The following is a 21,795-nucleotide window of genomic DNA, read 5'->3' on the forward strand; positions in this document are numbered from 1 at the left end:
CGATTCGGGCAACCAATGTCACTTTGACGGTAGAAATATCGTAGAAGGATCTTACTGGGATCACAGCGGAATCGAAATAAACGTCAATTTTGATGTCGTTTTGCTATCTATCTTATAAATATCTTTCCAAGGTGTCTTAATCATTCTTCTAATCGGGCCGCTACATGATCATAGGCAAGAAGCGCACATAAAATAAATAGCTGGATTTGATTGGGTGTTTCTTCCTAACTGTTGCGGCTGAATATGTATTTGGGTAAAATCACCGGTTTGTTACGAAGTTCGCGTAATTAATGGAAATTTTCGATCTTACCGTATCATGCCCCAAACAAGAATCTAGAAATAATACACATAATTTTAAATTAAAGGGGAAATGGAAAAATTAACCCTTTGGGGTTCTGTTTAGGGTTCGGGTTATGGTGCTCCTATACTGGCAGTTATATAACGTTACATAACATCGTGTGACAAGGGCACCATTATAGAATTGATAGTGTTATATTATTTCATCCCTGTTGCCAGTGAAATGTAATTTATTTATTTGCTAGTCATGGTTAACACAGATGTTACATCGAAATATGAGACTGGTATGATTCATACTGGTATGATTCCGCCGACTTATGGCTTGCAAATTTTACTATAAGTACTCTATACATATTTATTAAATATGACTAACATGCATTTACTCAATATTTATATTGCTTGGATGAATTATTACTGAATAACAATGTCAATACAAATATAAATTTTGAATTACCAAAATTAGTACAATAATAATATTAACATGATTAGCTTATTGCATAATTATTAAATCTACAGTTAATTTCTTTTACAAACCATAAATTAAGTTTTTAGCGAAAGTTGTTATAATCCATATCCATTATTAATTTTGATATAGAGATTATAGAGTTATAGATTAAACAAGCTATGTAGTAGCAATTTTTGAGGTACCGCTAGGGTCCCCTAGACCCATATGGTGGAAAAACTGCTGCCTATGGATGAGGTCTTGGTGGCTCAGATGGCAGAGCGCTGGAGTATCGATTCAGAGGCCGTGAGTTCAAGTCTCACCCAAGACAGTAATTTTTCCACTTTTAAATTTATTCTAAGCTTTATGTAGGAGCACCATTAAGTGAACAACATATTTTCCCGACTTTACCCTATGTAAATTTTACAGCCAAGAGCACTTGACCATATCGTGTCGCGGCAAACAGGAGAAAATAATTGCGTCATTACAGAAATTACACTCCCGACTGTGCGCCCTTCAAACTAACTTAGTTCCACAACTTCTGCCACGGGAAAATGCACTTTAACTGCCTTAAACAAGGCTTAATATGGGATTGAGGGTGAATGGTGACAAATTGCTACTATATTCCGAAACGCACACAGTGACCAGTGTAACTTTGACTTCGAGATTAAGATTTTTTAAAAGTGCGTTCCCTTTCCGAAGCACTTACGCCCACATCTACAGTAATCTTAAAAGACAATGCTTTTTTTTTAAATAGGCTTCGTAGTTACTAAAACAAAAACGATGACTACCTATAACAGCTGAATTTCCCTAATTTCAATTCAATTCGATTATTATTTTTAAGACAAAAGTGATCTCATTTTTGTTAGTATTACATATAAAATAAAACAAGACTTAAAAACTATGTTAAAACGACTGTAACTTAATTGTCGTGTTTGGATTTTCCATCCCGCATAGACGTCTCAAAGGCCTCTGTGGGCTGTGTGCTATGTCCTCGACCTTCTCCCTTTCCTCTCAATCGAGAGGTTCAGCGTGCCATGGACATTCCACTTAATTCTAAGAGAACTCGAAGCTACGCCAACAATCTCGATAATTGAGTCAAAAGAACATAGCCGCCACCATGCACAACGGGCGTGAGGCCGTTTTTAAGTTTAACAATCTCAACTAGATTTGATATTGATGCCATATTTATCAAGACAATGGCTGTTTCTAAATTCGCCGATCGATGACCAGGCGTGTGATTGCTAGATCCCATGCGCCACTTGAAACATTCGTTTAATCTTTCGGACTTATTTAGACGGTGCGAGAACTCGCATGCGAGTTTCATTATATTGCGGTATTTGATCGGTCGGCCGAATTGGTTGTAACCTAAATAATCCGCAATGTAACTAAAATCGTTAAAATAAAATAAAAAAATCTAAATGTCTATGTACCGTCTAAATCAGCCCTTAATGAATGGCGTAATTCATTTCATAAGCGTATACCAGAAAAAAATGTATTGGTAAGTCTTATGAGCAACGGGGAGGACTGCCATTTGACTGTTATGTTTGAACTTCAAGTCCGATATGGGTTAAATGTGGCTCCTGCGCTCTCTAAGCGATCATAATTCGATCTTGTAGCGAACACCGTTGTAACTTTTCATTAAAACCTATGGCTACGTGAACTGAAAAATGCGAAACATAAAAACGCTTACCAGGCACTCTGAAAGGACTTTTTGTCCGCGTTTCAAGGACTAATTCTTTATTAATAACATAAAAGGGAACTTGAGGTGAATGCCGCTAATGGGAATTATAAAGTTTTTTATCGTTCAACTTTTTGGAAGAAATTTTAACGGTTGGTTATGTGAATATGCTTGCTTCGAAGTTACGTACGAGTATGTGGATATATTTTCAATGCGTTAGTGATATTGCATTGGGAAAACATTTTTGCGTTATTTAAACGCTTGCTTACTACACTATCGCAAATGTATAAAGGCGTTAGAAGGCGGTTAGAAGAAGAATTCCCCATGCGCATTAGGCTATGAAAATGATAGATAATAAAAACGTATTAAATGCCTGCACTCGACGTGCTTTGATTTCATCGAAAAAAAAAAACGAATATAGCTGAACGTATATGGTTTATAGGATAAGTAGAATAAAGTTAAAGAACTGCATTACGGACTAAGTCGTGGACAAATTTTTTTTTATGATAGAGGAGGCAAACGAGCAGCCGGATCACCTGACACCTGCAACACCTAGAAGGTTTGAAGGTCGTATCGGTCCGGAAATACCGTCGCCTTATATCAGTCTTTGGTAGCTCATGCAGTCGGTTAGAGCGCTGGGCCGGTATCCGATAAGGTCACGGGTTCAAATTGCTTCAAAGATTTTTTTTTCTTTAATTAAATGTATTTATTTATTTAAAATGTATTGCCCAAAGATAAAAAATATTTTCAAAAGGCGAACTTAATGCCTAAGCCTAGTCAACCTTAGGGCAAAGTAGAAAAGACTGCAGGCGGTGCATTTAAAACTAAAGAAATCATAAAGAGAAAAATGAGATCTAATACACATACAAATATTAAATACATAACGATACATACAGAAAATTACAAACCTAAATATTTTATTTATATTGTATTTTCATTTCAGATTGTCATCGTCGTAACGCAGTTTTAATTGATACTCGCTAAATAAGGAAACGTAATTTACATTTGTCGGAATTCGTTTAGACTGATGTAATGCCTTTTCAATTAGAGCTCGCTCGAGAACGAGAACCGGGCGAACACCGTGACTGATTTGTTATTGGATATATAAATATTATAGGAGAATTTTAAACGGATCGACCTGTAACCTTACCACGAGCTTGTCACTGACATGATACTGACATATTCGCTAACATGTGCACAGTAGTCCAACAGTAAGCTTAATAATAGACCAACTAGATAATAAATTAAGGAAGAAAAATGTAGTATTTTTCGGGGTGCAGGAAGAAGAACGGAACTACGATGCCTTGGTCAAATTAATATTAGACATTATAAACAATAAAATGGAAATTAAGTGTCAATGGTGGGAAATAGAACACGTAAGTAGAATTGGCAAAAAAAGTGATAAGGTTAGGCAGGCGATAGTCACGTTTACAACAATTGGTAGAAAATTTGAACTGATTAGATATAGAAAGAAGTTGGATGATACCGGGATATATATTAAAGAAGATTACTCCCCAGCTGTCTTACAAAAACGGAGAGAACTCCAAGAAGAGCTTAAAAGGGAATGGCAGGCTGGAAAAAACGTAGCACTGCGATATAACAAGATTATTACTTTAAAATCACATCCAGCGGGAAATCGTACGCCTAATGACAACCACTCTAAAAAACTAATGCTGTCTGAATCTCCCGACGCTGTTGAGATAGTCAAATCCAATGAAGAAAAAACAATACAACAAGCCAAGAAAACGAGGCCACAAAGCATTACAAACTACTTACGTCCACCACAATTAAACCTATCCACCAAAAACAATAGCAACTATGACCAAAAAAACTAACAAGCGCCTCCCCACAAACAACACCTTCTCCAAGCCGGCTGGTCCCCGTGGAGGAGTACGACCAACACCCCCCAACCAGAAACCACAACAACAAACAAGTGAATGAAGGCAGTGATCTCTATATAGCTACTTTAAATGTTAGAACACTACTTAACGATAATAGAATAACAGAACTAAATTATGCCATAAATAATATAAACTGGGATATCATCGGACTTTCCGAAACAAGAACCCCCTAGAAATCTCTAGAGACCTCATACTATTGTCACTGTAACAAGGTACAAAATGGGCCACATATTAAATTTTTAGACTGTACTAAAGTTATTGTCAACAAACTATGTATCAAAACCTTAACTTCGAAATGTACAGTTGAAGTCACAAACATATATTATAGGACATTATTACACAAATTGACTAAGTACCACAGTAAGCTCAATAAGGCTTGTGTTGAGGGTATTTAGACAACGATATATATAATATATAAATATTTATAAATACTTAAATAAATAGAAAACACCCATGACTCAGGAACTTAGCCCTTACCAGGATTTGAACCCGGGACCATCGACTTCATAGGCAGGGTCACTAACCAATAGGCCAGACGGGTCGTCAAATATATTTTTGAACTATGGCTTGTAAAAGATGTTGAACTCGACCGTACAGATAACATGCTAAAATTTGTTTCAAGTTAAGTGTAAGAGTTTCTCTGCAATTCGCTCGCTCGTTCGATAAAGTTAACCCGCCAATCAACATCAAGCGACGATAATGATCGGGCAAACAGAATTAGCCGAACACAGCGGAACGAGACGACTGCGAGCGACCGTCAATGCCCGTGTGACTAAATACATTACTGGGTCAACAAAAGCTCATTGTCATTGCGATAGTTGTCTGTAAGCAGTAATTGGACTTGAAAACTTAGTAGAGAGACACATATTAGGTACAAGTGTTTTAGACATTATTATAAATTTCCAGTGAAAACAACACGATACAACAAAATTCTTTCGGTTTCAGCTGTTGTTAATAAGCTGACATGAAAGTTGCATTGGGATAAGTCCTGGAGGCCTACCGCGAACCACGTTCGACATCCTACCTCTCTGTCGCACTTGTAAATTCGTACGTAAGCGTAATAGGGAGGTAACACGTCGAACGTGGTTCGCGGTAGGCCCTCTGGTTACAATATTCTTTGCACGAGAATTGACTCACAATTCCAAACTTACAATTCAATTACAATTAAGAGTACAAAATACGTGTATTTTTAAATCAAAGCTTTTGGTAAAATGATGACGGTGTCAACCAATCAATCCTCAAAAGACCCATATCCTGCAGGTATTTTTACAGTTTAGGGGCAGCAAAGTAATAAAAAAAGCGCAACATACCAAACGAAAAACAAAATAGCAAACGAAGCTTGTTAGTAAAACAAAGCGCGATGTGGCGCGGTCGCACGAGGCCCACATTCTATCCTATGTGCCCACAGACAGTTTTGTATTTCGTCTGTGACCCCGTATTTGAGCACTGGATGACAGCTATGTGTAATCAGAGGGTAGATTTAAAGCTGCTAAGCTTTGTACGAGTACTGTGTATAAACGTGGCAATAAGTAGTATTTGTTGTCAGAGTACTGTGATATAATATTCTCTGTGCTAGTTGAGCACAAATCGCTGTCATAGTAGTCGCTGACGATGACAGTTTTCAGTTTGTTGGTCCTGCACTGAATGGTTATATTCAAATTTGCGGACAATACACGAAATGATTATTTATTTGGGAATCCAATTAATTTTGAGTGACGTTACAATTGTGAATATACAACATAACGTAACAATGATTGTGTAACGACTAATACATGATATATTTCTGGTAACTTTCATGACGTTATATAGAGTAGATAGATAGATAGATAGAATACTCTTTATTGGCACACCTCAGTAAAAATATACAAGAAAACGAAGAAAAACGAAGAAGAGTATAGATAACGTTTAGATTTTAAACACCTGAGTTGCATTCAACGCGGTTTGGTAATTTAGAAACACATAAATGAGTGATTTTGTTCATTCTGTCCATGTGGCCCGTGGCTATTATAACTAAACATCGTGCTTGTATGTCGTCCATCTTGTTTTCATCTTTAGGGAACTGGAAGGCGCTGACTTATATTGTTTTTTAATTGAACAAAGGGTATAAATAACGCAGAGCAGGGGCTGAACTGCGTTACTTTGCAGGGAAATATGTGACAGTTCTCTACAAACGGTATGGTGTTGTCTGTTCTCTTACTTTAGTGACTTTCTCAAGGAACGCCCGATGCGCCAGCTCTCCGGACTCAACAGTTTTGGCGTCAGCGTCGGGGTCCCAGGATACGCTGAGGATGTCGACGTGCTGTAGTTTGCGGCTCAGCAAGCGCACCTTACACATGTAAACACATATGTTGTCTCACCTTAGAGACTCCCTCGAGGAACGCCCAATAGGCAAGCTCTCCAGGCTCATCGATGGTCTTCCCATCCTCATAGGGGCCCTAGGATGCGCTGTATATTTCGACATGTTGAGGCTGAGCAAGCGCGCCTCCACGCGCTATAGTCATTTTTACAACCATACGATCTCACCTTAGTAACTCCCTCGAGGAACGCCCGATGGGCCAGTTCCCCGGGTCCGTCGACTGTTTTGCCGTCGTCGTCGGGTCCCCAGGACGCGCTGTAGATGTCGACGTGCTGGGGGTTGAGGCTGAGCGAACGCGCCTCCACCGCGTCCGTCACGTCACCGTCCAGCATCCGCACACCTGTAAAAAGAGTAATATGTATAAAGCCCCATTTAGACCGTTCCAATACTTGATATATTGCAGAGTACAATGAATTCAGTCGATCGACTAAATACCGTAATGTAACGTAGCCTGCTAGTTCTTGACCGTTCAAATTGAGGCTTTAACTTCGGAACGTTACATGATAGGAACCTTTTGTAGGGCGACGGATGGTTGAAATGCAGATAGGTGGTTAATAATAATATTTAAACTTCTTAGTCTTCAGTTGAATCAATCGAATCTTAGCAACTCTGCTAACTACTATTAAGACATAATTTCTCGTATGGACTACATGCCGGCAATTAAATTGGAAATGGTGATAATATAGAAATAGTTATTAGTTCTACAAGGGGGAAAAGTTGTTGTTTAACCCCTAATGCTAAAATTGGTATCCGCTAAAATTACAAAATTGAACCAAGAGCGTAGACAATTCACACTAAAATAAACTTTATTAAATATTTATCATTCAAAAGCATCATTTGAAAGTTAATTCTATCAGCACAAATAAGAAAACAACTCGAAATTTGCATCTAATTATATTTTGCCACACATGTGGATAAAACGCAACTTTTTCATTTCGTACAAAAAGAGCCTTTACGAGCTGGTGTGGTGAAAAAAGTTTTACCTAATAGAACTTCTCAAATCTAATATGTTTATTTGAGCATTCTGTACTTTAACTAAAGCCCCGTTTGAAAGTTTTCGCTTATCGAGTCTAAAAGTTGAATAGCCAGTTTGATTCTTATAGTGCTATCGGTATTGCGCCCAAAATGCTTCGTAAAGGAACGAGAATGTACAGTCGTGATTTAATGCCGAACGCGTTAAAGCGGACAAGCTACGATAGCACGTGCTACGATAAATGCGAGTAATTCGTAGCATGCCGCAACTTGTAGCACTTCGAGTTCGTAGCACCATTGTACATTCGCTGAATGCAAAGGCTTGTCGTAATTGAACCTTCGCACTATTCAAATAGAGTCGAAACATTTTTGCTACACTGTACGTAGTAAAATCTTAAGAAGTCAGTAGCTATAAACTTGAACTATTCTAGTTTCAAACTTCAAACATAAATCTAGCACCAACTTTTGGGGACAAATACCGCGTCTAATTCGGCGATACCCAGTATGTGACAAAATTGCATTGACTTCAAACTAGTAATTGAATTGAAAATTTTAGCCATTCGCAAGGACGGCATTAGGTTTCGGTCGGGACGGCGGGAAAGTTTGCCACCGGGGTGGCATTCCAGTCGTTTAACTAACACAAGCGAGTCACTGACTACACTGAACTTAAGGAAGCGTTAATACATTTTCGCAAGGTAAACGGATGAATCCCAATAAACCGTAGATTCCCTTCCAGTTTCGAATTGGTTATTAGTAGTATCTGCATAAAACTCGTATCTGCAACAATTCTGGAATTAAATAGCGTAGCGGACACCAGGCTGTTCCCGATCCCTCTTACCGGAGAGTAGGGTTTGCAATCCGGATCCGGAATGTAAGAAATTATCCGGATCTGGATCCGGATCCACGGATCTTCCAATACATTTCAGATCTATCGTGCAAAAGGAATTAAATTTCGCGAAATATAGGAACATCCGACTAATTTTCCACGTGTTACAGATGATATCGAATCAAATATAATTATGTAATTTATTGTCAGACAACTAAGGCCTATAGATGATGAATGAATGAAAGTTTATTCACGAGAACATATGGTACATTAAATATCATTAAGTGTACATTATTGACCCTTGATATGTTCGGCCTTAGGGTATGTGAAAAGTGCATGCATTTCAAAGGAAAATACGTTACATAAATGTCGTGTTTACTAAAATATAACCAAATTTTAAATTAATCAATATATAATCGTTTTTTGAGATTTTTACGCAGGTTTTTTTTCGCCTAACCTGCCATTGTCCTTATCGCACTAGTTTTATGAGCTGATTTCGTTAGCGAGACGGATATATTCACCTAATGAGATTTTAATAAAAATATTTAAATCTCAGCTCCCAAATCCTCTTAAGCGCAAGTTTGGAGAGTTAAATTCGCCCGCGCTCGCGCATCCAATAGCAATACACGGCCATCTGGCAACGTGGTGCTGCAGTCGCTTGGCTCGAAAGCAACTCCCAATTTATGCTTCGTATGGTTTTATTGAACTGTACTTGTACGTATAGTGTTTATTAACTTGCTTATATGAGGCCGATTCTAATTTCACAATTAGTTATGGCTTTGAATTGGTTTTGACACGACCTTGACGATCGTCTTGGTGAATGGCACGCATCTCGCGCACGATTTTCACGGCCCGCTTCAAACTTTAAGGTACGTCAAATATTAGGTCTAGATACAATATAGATCGGATATGTCAGTTTCTTTTTTGGAAGAATCTTCTTAAAGCAATCCTATCTAAACCTAATATTTGACGTATCTTTAAATTCAAATCGGGCCGTCACTTCATTTTGCTTAAAGGTCGTGTCTAATTGAAAACCGTTACAAAAATCTGATTCGGGCTCCGTATCGTAGTCCAATTTGGAATTTAAAATTGATTTGCGTTGAAAATGTTTTTAGTCCCAAAACGAATAAAATACTCTTGAAACTCTATACGCCTCTCGGTATTAAAATTATTTGAAACGTGAAACTCACATATATTTTTTTAAATATTCTCTCGGTATTTGGCGCCTTTGTGGGTATAACTATTTGTAATAAGCTGTTATAGATGTTTTTATAAATAATAAAAGAAAAGCAGATAGCTATGTAAATATTTTTCGGGGCAGCATTTTTCGGTTTCCAATCCGAAGGATGGTATACAGAAATCTATTACTAAGCCTTCTGTTGTCCTCCGTTTGTTTGTCCTTTAGTCTGTCAACGGCTTTATCACAGTAGGACGGAGTATGTAGGTGGTCGCCACCACCAACTTGACACGCTCACGTTGCGATTTAAATCACTAACAGAAGGGCGTACCAGAACGCAATCTTGGTACAGTCCGAGGCCTGTCCGATCGAGTGGAAGGTGGTTCACCGTACGACCTATGAGTGAAAGCGAGTAAGAGATAAGCTGACCGGACCAAGTTCGCGGTCCGGTACGCTAGTCTGTTAGCATGATTATACAAAAAAAGGAAACATACGAGTATCATGGACGCAAATCTTCACAATGCGCGGTGCCGTCCGCAGCTGCGAACTGCTCTTTGCACGGTAAGAGTTGCGTTTATATTAGTTAACGTTGGTCTTAAATTCTCACATAATCGACTAACCCTCTAATTCACAAATCATAAAAATACTTTACAATACATATAGTGCTACTTTACCGCTCTAGTGCGATAATTAGCACGTTACGTAACTATGTCGAAAATTTAAAGGGCCGGTGTACGATACATGTGCGAAAGTTAATTCGCAACGAGTGTCTCGAATAAATAAATAAATAATTTACTGATAAAATTTCATTTTAGTTAAAATTTGTAAATTTGACGTCTGAATTATTTACCAAAGTTGTTTTCATCGAAAGTTACATTTGTTAAATAACATTTTATGATATTTTAATCAACTCATTCCCGCCGATAGGATAAATATGAAGCGTTAACGGCAAACAATTTTTTCTAAAAGATATTTCAGTGACCTACTTCCTAAAATGTACATTTATTTACGTGAATTGCCTTCAGTTCCAATAGCAATAGCTCCACTTGAGCGCTCTCTATCAATCATTCCCTATATAAGTAAAATCTACACGTACTTCAAACGTGCGCTCCGCTGACTGAGCGCTTTACTTATCTCCCTAGTAGCTAAAGCTACTCTTTGCCTTACTATCCTTAAGAACCAGTCTATTTCTTTAGAGGTTTTATTTTGTGATTCCAGATTGAATGTAATTTGGGATGGGCGTTTTCGTCGAGCTTCAGGACAGATACGAATGGGACGAATGATGAATGAATGAAATTACACAACAATATGTAAGAAATGTGTGGAAAAATTTAAACGGATGCTGACACTTTGATTTGTACACACGATGTATAATCGTGTGCGTAAAACGGTGCAATACCTATATTTAGACTAACGCCCACATAAAATTACGTAATCGCGTAATGTTAGTGTTTTGGAAATAAACTTATCGTATTTAGTAATGTTTTGAATGGGCGTTTTTGTCCAACTTCAAGAGAGATGCGAATGAAACGAATGATGAATGAATGGAATTACACAACAACAAGTAAAGAATGTGTGGAAAACTTTAATTTTTTACACATTAATGATGTAAGTAGTAATTAGATGAGTAGTACTAAATACTTTTACCTATTAATTTAAATGAAATTACGTAGTTGTAAGTGTTTTGGAGACAAACTTATCATATTTTGTAATATTATAAAGATAGTTAAGTAAAATATTTAATTTGAAACCGGCCAAGTGCGAATCGGACTCGCGCACGAAGGGTTCCGTACTATTATCTATAGAAACGACAAAAAATCACGTTTGTTGTACGGGAGCTCCCTTAAATATTTATTTTATTCTGTTTTTTACTATTTGTTGTTATAGCGGCAACAGATATACATCATCTGTGAAAATTTCAACTGTCTAACTATCACGGTTCTTGAGATACAGGCTGCTGACAGACGGGTAGACAGACAGACACACGGAGTCTTAGTAATAGTCTCGTTTTACCCTTTGGGTACGGAACCCTAATAAATGAAATGGTGCGATACCTACATTTAATACAGATCAAGTAGGTAGGCTTAGTAAAATTATGATAACCAACTCAACACCAAAGTAACAACTAGTTACTCTGAAGAGCAATAAAATGGGTTATATGTATTGAAATACCTATTAAGAGAGATAAATTTACACTGCTCTCGAGTTTACGCGTTATTTATGCAAGCTTAATTTTGCGGGTTAATAATGTCGCCTTTGATGAAGCAAATTTACGACCCTTCTCCGATAAAATGACAGCAGATTGATTTATTTTCGGTTAAAAATGTTAAATTAAGTATAGAAATTTATTCAGTACTGGATATCACCTTACGACAAATTGGTATAATATGCGATTATAGTAAATATCAAATTACTTATTTATTCGCTTTTACCCGCATATTTATATGTGTTCCCCAGAGTGACTACAAAACTATCATAGTCATAGCTTTTGATACCTACACATTTGATCTAATATGATATAAAATAAATATATGGGGACAATCTTACACAATTCGACTTAGCTCAAACTAAGCAAATCTTATACTATGGGTACTAGGCAACGATATACATATTTATATAAGGTTCAAACAAATTAGTTATTGGCTGCAATCGTCAGCACACATACCTGTAACGCTAGCACCAACCCAACCTAGCAGAGCGAATTGTTGGCGGTGGCGGCCACCTCATCCGCGCACCGCGTGCCGTAGCGGTTGGAGTCGTTCATATCGCACCACGGCTGCGGGTGCTAGTTCACAGCCTGATACCTAGTACACAAATACCTCCAACGCTAGCTCCAAACCCGACGCTAACCGCGCAGAGCGAATTGTTGGCGAAGGCGGCCAGCTCGCCCACGCACCGCGTGCCGTGACGGTTGGAGTCGATCATATCGTACCGCGGCTGCGGGTGCTAGTTGACAGTCTGATAGTACACACGTACCTCCAACGCTAGCTCCGAACGCGACGCCAACCGCGCAGAGCGAGTTGTTAGCAGTGGCGGCTACTTCACCCGCACACCGCGTGCCGTGGCGGTTTGAGTCGATCATGTCGTACCGCGGCTGCGGATCTGGGTCGTGCGAGTTCACGTCGTATGATGCCATCCGGTCCTGGGGACAAAAAATTTCATGATATATTAACAGAAATTAAGTAATGAGTTTAGAGGGAAATGGGTGAAAGTTAATTTTAAGAGAATACATACATTTGAAGTGCAATACTTACTAGTACAGTCATTAAAGTTAAAAATTTAACCTCTCGGCATACATTTTTGTTCAAGCAAAACATTAATCATTTAGCACTTTTTTTGTTGGATTTGTATGCAGGGATGGATGGAGTAAAATCATACGACTTGCCTGACAGACCCGTAGGTAAATAAAGAAGAATATAACTTCCTTGTAACGTTGATTTGTTTTGTACAACCCCTAAATTAATGAACAAACCTTTAAGATTTTCAGCTTATTCAAGTGAAAAAGTTTAAGAATGTAAACGACTTGTTGGTGTTTAAATGTTCACCTCAAAGAAAAATAACGAACAACTATATATAGTCAAAAGCAATATAAAATGATCACTTTGGATGGAAATTCCTAGACAAAGTATCCTGTTGTCTTTGCTCTCGTGTTTTTCTACTTTTTCTTTTTTTGTTTTGATACTTGTTGGCGCCAATGTTTTACTATGTCTAGACTGATGATCCGCGCCCGAATTTGATTTCCAATTAGGATTTTCTGGCACATATTTTTTTTGAGGCAGCGCTAAATAAGGCTTGGCCATTTCCTACAAGAACTTCTAAGAGCCAAATTATGGTAATTCCATAATTAGAACCATAATAACATTAAAAATTATTAGAGGATTCACTAAAAAGGATCTCAGAAAATAATCTAGCGAAATTCAATCACCAAAGAGGAGTTTTGGGTGTCAAGTTCCGGCGGTCGGATCCTTGACACCGCGCTTAGGGCCCTTGGCGCGTTCCAGGGTTAGCCAACTAACTCAGAGTTAATCGTTTATACAGGGTTAAAAGACGTACATTCTGAAACCTGTCAGTGAAATATATTTGATCATTATTTGATGTCCAAAAGTGACGCTTTTGACATAAAATAAATTAACTCGGGGCTGATTTTTTAATTTCGAGCGCTCGAATTCGTCACTCAAAAATCTGTGGAAAACGGCGAATTGATATTTTAGAAATACGAGCTTTAGAAATTGGGAATCTAGTGGTATTGACCACTTGTTTTCAATTATATTAGTAGAATTTAAATGCCTAGTAGTGGAGATAAATTGAAGGGAATTACACGAAATAGAGCACTCGAAATTCAAAAATCGGCCCCCTGGTCTTAAAATATAACAGAATAGTAACTCACAATCGTTAACGTGTAGTTTTGTATTTTAATTTCAATCAAATATTTATTTTTACACACGACCCTAATGTATGGTTTTCTGTCCTCGATTGAACTAACACGGGGACCAAAAAGACGAATTCTCGGCCTGCACTTAAATCCCGCACTTTCAACGCAAAGCTGTTTCAGCCCACAATTCCTATCGCTTCCCGGTTGCAAACAAGTTTTTGAATTAAAATCATTAAAAGTTAGACTTAGACGCCTACGAGACTACTAAGCGTGCAGCTTCTCTGATAACAAGCCATGCTCGGTTCGGATATTTTTACTATTCAGAACATAAGCGTTGCTAGTCATTTTCAAGATTAGGTACAATCAATGTATTAACATTATAGATATATATTTGAATACTACTAAAGCACAAACTTTCACACAAAAATGCGACTAAATCTCTTTTAATAGGTAATTCTTGATTTGCGGGTTTGATAACAAAATATGAAAATACTTAAAAAACTAGCTTAGTTTGTATCCGAAACGCTATAATTTGGCCTGTAGTAGGTATATAGGAATAACACGCCCAGCACACCGCATTCCAAATATCACGTTTTTCCGAAGGAATTAAATGCGAGCGAGATGAATCGTGCAATTTGAATCTCGCTTTGTCTGCAAATCGGTTAAAACCATGTGTCCCACTTTCGTTTGTCGCAAAATGGTGCTCAAAATGTGGACCAAACGTTGTGTCGATGGTAGAAAAGACCAGGAGCTTTAATTGGTCATAAATCATTATCAATATTGTTTTCCAAGAATCGCATACTGTATTTTACAACTTTGAAAGTACGTACTGAAAGAGATAGAGCCAACGGAATCCACAATATACATACTTGGAATTTGTATTTAAACCTGCATTATAAAATAAAATAACAAGCGGCGGCGTGAGGAAGCAAGGAGAGAAAGTAATTCGCTCATTGAACAAAACCGATATTTCTTTCTTTTTCCGAGCTTTCAATATGTTTGTTCGAACTGTTCCGGTTAAAATAGAATATATTTTTCACTGCATCATCACATTATTACGATGGTAATTATTTGGTAATCTGTATGCTAAAAAAGTTATATTTCTAAATACAACTTTTGTCGCCAGGTAAATACGTATCATTATTTCCTGCAAAAGAAAATGGACTAAAGAAAAGTAGAATGACCCATTTAGAAAAAGGGATAAGGCGGGATACACATAATGCATAATAATGGCGGATCGTGTGATGTGGAAATGAATTTCTTATTTCGCGCTCGAAACACTTGTAATTTATGGAAAATGGTAATGGCATCACATTTGACATTTCCAGATGAAACCATGGCTCATTAACTATACATGGAAGAAATATATTGTCAAAAACACTCGTAATCTTTTCGCCCTGTTTCTGGCCTTTTGATGTTGCAGGAAAACAAGATACGTATGTTTTTCCGTATCAACCAGAAATCGAATTCTGTCCGATTGCAGTAGGATCCAGCGTAGGCCTAGCCAAGAGTATATCAAATTGTTCACCTATGTTTTGGATGATGTCTTAAAAATTCTGAATCGCAGCATATTTAGCAAAAATATGAATGACGAGTAGGTAAATCATAACCTCTAAATATCGACCTTAATTTGATGTTCATTCATTATTATTGACCATAAAATTTTATAAAATAATTGAACTGTGCTACTAGCGCAAATGAAAAAAACTAATAAATATAAAGTGGGACTGAAAAATATCTGGATTCCTTCTTTCTCCACTAGCAATTATCATATCATATAAGTATCCAAGCAGAGAGATAAAAGACATCGGACAAACGACAATACCAAAGAGAAGTAAAGATGGTTCAACTAGGACATGTTCTCAAACGTTGCTGGAAAGAAGAATTGTGGTCGTCAATGGAAATTGTTGGTAGCGTAACATTCGAAAATAAAAAACCGGAACCGGAATTCAAAGTGTGGCCGAGAAGAAGGATTACTTACATAATTGTTAATTAAGTCAGGATGGTCGGTCTCCAGCCCGTCGTCCAGAATAGTGACCACGACGCCGCGGCCCGTGATTCCTTCCCGCCACGCTGGGATCACGTTCATGTCGAGACCGCCACCTCGGTTCTAAAACACAAATTACAATGTTATTATTTGTATTTTAGAAAATAACTTGGACTTGTTTTCCGTGGAATAGCTGTAAAATTCAACAGGAGCAGTACTATCACTAAAGTTTTGGAACACAGTCGCCTCATGATTTAGCGAGCAAGAAAGATAAGGTACCCTAATTTAGAGAGGGATATTTTTAGTAAGATTGTAGACCTTCCGCTGTGACATCTTATTTTATTAGTGACAATTCTGTATATACTTAGCAGGTCGATATTCCGCGATAGACTGATAGAGGTAATCAAATACAACTCCAAATATAAAATAAAAGACATTTAAGAATAATATACTTTACATTATTGGCCTCTATAGGAAATATTTATTCTATTACAGGTCACCACAACCCGTGCTGACACGTACATAATTACAAAACACAAACAACGTATACCTAACACACAAATTCTCCACAGCTCGGCGTTTAATTTATGTGACAAATAACACATAAATTAAACAGAGAGTAAGTTTAATAATAGTGGAGTTTGGAACGTAAGCATAATGTGTAAGAATGTAACTTTAAAGAATATATTTAAGTACAGTGTACCTTAAAATTCAACGAGATAAATCAACGTTCTTAATCTAATAATTAAATGGTACGGTTTTTTGGTAAAACAATGCAAAATCAGAGCTAAGATTGCGATTTTTCTATCAAGTGTATTAAACTCGCCCACATCTAATTTTCTTTTTAAGTCGGTGACTTTCAAATAAAAGCCGTTATTGTATTATTGACATCTTATCTCATCACACAGTTTTATTCTGAATTCTTGACTATCCTTACTTTTCATTGACTCGTAGCCTAAGCCTACATTATCATTCAAATTCACTTTTAAAAGCCTTTTCGATATAAAAGTACGTCAAAGTCCTAAAACCCACACAGCACTTTTGCAAGCAGACAGAAATGGAACAAATGAACTTGACGCGACAACATAATTGACTTAAGGAGTCGTTTTGCTCCAGTGAAATCAAAACAAATATTAAAAGTACACTACGAGTCAAAGCCGAAAGTAACTCAATGTGCTTCTTTAACGACTTGGGAATGAAGTTAAATTTTCTTCTTATGTTCTTCTCATAATATTGACGGAGCCGCAAACTTGACTCTTATTACTGGCAAGTTTAGCTCGGGTTTTTAAACTGCGTTAGACATTATACTTCGGAGTTAACAAAAAAAACACGTTGCGAATTGTTGGATTGTATACTGTATTCATATTTTTTAACGAATTGTCTTTTATGTCCCTATGTCCTTAACGGTCACATATACAACGAGGTATAACGTTTTATAATATAAGTATCTTGAAAGTCATATCATATGTACATACCGTAAAGAATTCGTATTAAGTGTTTTTCTGTCAAAGGACAATGGGCACTTTTGTATGGGGAGTGTCCCATGGATGTATACTGTTGAGACATATGTCGTTTTAAAGCTCTTAATCGTAGTATTATTTTATTGTATGGCACCAACCTTGGACCACTTGCAGGGACCGAGCTATATAAAAAAAGAAGTTGCGCATATAAGCAGTTATATTTCCTTATACGCGGGATATAAAAAGTTTTAGCGTATTTTATTCGAAAGAATATAAAAAATGCTTTATGTTTTTTGTATCAACACCAATGATAAAGTATTTAAAGGGACACAATGTACAGTTTTAAAAAATCGTCATTCGATAAATTACTTGATGCACAGCGAAATAAGAGTGTATACAAATGCCATGTATATCATGTGAAAAGTATTTTTATAAGCTATTTTTCGTATAATATAACTGGGGTCAAATCATTGCAGGGACCAAAATAAAACCATTTAATGACTTAATTAATTGTAGTTAATTACGCCTTAACTTTTCTACTCAACGCCAGATGTCGCTCTAAAGCAAAATTCTACTTGACGTAAAACATTTATACATAGCGGTAATCTCGTCAGTCTTACTCCATCATTTTAAAAAGTATAGACTAGTTTATGGATTTCTAAAGTTATGTCAAGATGACTGAATGTAATATTGTCAACAATAATTGTCAAAGCACGCAATTTAAAATATTCAACATTGTAATTACAAAATAGTATATTTCTAATACGCTATAATTTTCTCCAATCGAAAGGCACTCCATTCCATTGATCTCAGAGAGTATGCTCCTTGATGATCTTCACTATTCATGGGGTAGGTAAGATAAAAATATTATTTTTTCTCGTATAGCTGCTATATAGCGTTCGACTCCATGGAAAATAAAGGCTCCAAATTATATTAAAAATGTAGCATGTATACAAAGTGCAATTTAGATAGTATTCCAGAAAAAAATGCGCCAATGTAAATGCTGAAAAGTTTCCTATCGTATTGTCGAACAAATTCATATCTACTTCTGATCTACGCGACCTTAGAAGTTTGGATTGTCCTACCTAATCATTTATCATTTTACATTTTATTGTTTTCAGAACAAGAATTATTTTACTTCCCACTGTCTATGTAAGGGGACTTAGAGCGGATTCATACTTTACTATACGTGTCGTGTCGAATGATAATTCCTATGTCAGTTTCTCCAATTCTATTTTGCGTAGGATAAGTTAAAAAAATAATTAAAAATATGTGTTACCGTATTTTCATTCGTGAAATGTTACCTATATTTCTAAGTTATATAATGATTGTACTATACTTCCAAAAATATGTCTGACAAACATTTTACATGAAAGCCATTTTTCCACGTAAAAATGAACTGTTATAGGGACCATCTTTTGAATTTATGATAATTTATTCATATTTTAATGTACTCGGGTAATATTGCAAGCATTATATCAGCACCAAATAAATGCTGTGAACCAGATATATAAAGTGTTTTAAGTGGCGAATAACGTTTCCAAATCGCATTTTCTTTTGACATATCTTTCTTTTTGCTCTTTTTTTCTCGACCGGTTTGGCCTAGTAAGTCGATGATCCTGGGTTTGAATCCCGGTAAGGACATTTATTTGTGTGATGAGCACAGATATTTGTTCCAGAGTCATGGATGTTTTCTATGTATTTAAGTATTTGTATATTATATATTATTATGTCGTTGTATGAGTACCCACAAAACAAGCCTTCTCGGCTTGCTGTGGGACTCAGTCAATTTGTGTAAGAATGTCCCTATAATATTTATTTATTGTTATTATTATTGTATGTCCGGTAACAGAACTCCCCAGGAGCACTCGGGTGTGTAAGGTCGCTACTCCCCATCTTATTATAATTGTTATTACTTTCAGCATTTTTAAGTTGTTCATCGGACACTGAGGCCATTGAAGTTTCAAGCTGGCAGCATCAAAATGGAGTACCTAGGTACTGTTTCAAATAAATGGGTGGTAAGTAAGTACATTTGGTGAAGTGGAACTGCTGATGTTGATCAGAAACGGAACTCTTCCACGCGCGTGATTTGTCTTCTTTGTTAAGTTTGTAGCGAGTACGTTTCAAGTACCAAGGTTTTTAGGAACCTTTGTGTCAAGGTAAAGGTCTGACGATGGGTTCCATGAGGAAGCGAGGGAACACCTCAAATCTTATAGGCATATAGTCATTTTGGATTTTCATCAATACCTTAAGCTTTTTCATTCCCACTAGTGGCATTTAATGAAGTGGAACTACTGATGTTGACCAAAACGGAACTCTTGAACGCGCGAGATTTTTCTTCTTTGTTTTTTTTTATGATATAAGAGGCAAACGAGCAGACGTCACACCTGATGGTAAGCGATTACCGCCGCCCATGGACACCTGCTAAACCATAGGGGTTGTAAGTTCGGTGTTGGCCTTTAAGATTGGAATACGCTGTTTTCTTAAAGTTTTAAATGTCGTATTGGTCCGGAAATACCGCAGACGACAGATCATTTCATAGTTTAGCTGTATGAGGCAGGAAGTTTCTAAAGAAATGCACAGTTGAGGACTACCAACCATCTAAGTGGTGAAAATAAAAATGTCGTAGCGTAGAGCGCTGACGAAAAGAGGCGGTAAGGATTAATCCGAGCAATTCGATGGAACACTCGCCGTAATAGATTTGTCCTGATAAGTTTGTAGAAAGTAAGGTTGTTAAGAAACATCTGTGTCTAGATCCAGGTCTGATAGATACCTCAAACCTTATAGAAATACATATTTTTTTGGATTTACATCAATATCTTTAGGCGTTTTATTAAAAAAAAAAGTTACATTTAATCAAGTGGAACTGCTGATGTGTTCCAGAACGGAACTTTTCAACGCACACGTTTTGTATTCTTTATTAAGCTTGTAGTGAGTAAGGTTCTTAAGGTGTACTTAATACATCAATGTCCAGTTCTGATGATGGGTTTCATGAAGAATCGAGGGAATTCCTAAAATCTTTTAGGCATACATGTAATAATTTCTGGGATTTTATTTACATATCAAGCATTATTGAATGCTACACTGTGCGGACTACATTCCCCTATGGGTTCCATACAGTGGTAGCTGGTAGGTTAAGTGTGTAGGTTTAGGTATAATTTTTAGATATAATTTTTAGGCTTAAGGACTAACCCTTTTGAAACTGTTTTTTTTTTTCTAACAAAATGTATGTGTCACCGTTACATGAAATAAATGTTTTCAATTATTATTAAAAAAGTGTCATTTGACTAAAAGTTAAGCTGATGTTGACCAGAATGGAACTCGCCAACTCGCGCGCGATTTGTTTTATTAGTTAAGTTGGTAGCAAGTAAGTTTTAAGTATTAAGGTTTTTAGGAACATTTGTGTCAAGGTAAAGGTCTGATGATGGGTCCCATGAAGAATCGAGGGAATTTCTTAAATGCTATAGGCATATATGTAGTACTTATTGGATTTTCATCAACATATTATCAACTTTTATTCACAAAAGTGACATTTGATGATGTGGAACTACTGATGTTGACCAGAACGGAACTCCAACGCGTGCAATTTTTCTTCGTTAAGTTTGTAGCAAGTAAGGTTCTTAAGAAACATTTTTGTCAAAGTACAGTTCTGATGATGGGTTTCGTGAAGAATCGAGGGAATTCCTAAAATCTTATAGGCATACATGTAATAAGTTCTGGGATTTTATTTACATATCAAGCATTTTTATAAAAAAAATTGTCATTTGACTAAGTGTAACAGCTGATGTTGACCAGAATGGAACTCGCCAACTCGCGCGCGATTTGTTTTATTAGTTAAGTTTGTAGCAAGTAACTTTTAAGTACTAAGGTTTTTACGAACATTTGGTTAAGGTAAAGGTCTGATGATGGGTCCCATGAAGAATCGAGGGAATTTCTTAAATGTTATAGGTATATATATAGTACTTGTTGGATTTTCATCAACATATTATCAAGTTTTATTCACAAAAGTGACATTAGATGATGTGGAACTACTGATGTTGACCAAAACGGAACTCCAACGCGCGCAATTTTTCTTCGTTGTTAAGTTTGTAGCGAGTAAGGTTCTCAAGAAACATTTTTGTCGAAGTACAGTTCTGATGATGTGTTTCATGAGAAAGCGAGGGAACTCCTCATTCTCCTCAATTCTTATAGGCATATAGTCATTTTGGATTTTCATCAATATCTTTAGCTTTTTTTATTCACATTAGTGGCATTTGATGAAGTGGAACTAGTGATGTTGACTAAAACGGAACTCTTCAACGCGTGAGATTTTTTTCTTTTTTTG

At 36.7% G+C, this 21,795-nt stretch overlaps 1 protein-coding gene across 4 annotated transcripts in view; it reads right to left on the reverse strand.

Moving 5' to 3' along the window:
• The window catches only part of LOC133526766 (furin-like protease 1), a 409,795-nt gene that overhangs the window by 44,543 nt on the left and 343,457 nt on the right, over positions 1 to 21,795 (reverse strand). For all 4 annotated transcript variants that reach the window (XM_061863488.1, XM_061863486.1, XM_061863487.1 and 1 more), the window contains exons 5-7: positions 16,006 to 16,134; positions 12,629 to 12,794; positions 6,845 to 7,017 (exon numbers count right to left, since the gene is read on the reverse strand). In XM_061863488.1, coding sequence (XP_061719472.1) covers positions 6,845 to 7,017; positions 12,629 to 12,794; positions 16,006 to 16,134 — 468 coding nt within the window. The remainder of the gene's footprint in view (positions 1 to 6,844; positions 7,018 to 12,628; positions 12,795 to 16,005; positions 16,135 to 21,795) is intronic.

The sequence above is a fragment of the Cydia pomonella genome, chromosome 17 (genome assembly GCF_033807575.1).
Source record: "Cydia pomonella isolate Wapato2018A chromosome 17, ilCydPomo1, whole genome shotgun sequence".
NCBI lineage: Eukaryota > Metazoa > Arthropoda > Insecta > Lepidoptera > Tortricidae > Cydia > Cydia pomonella.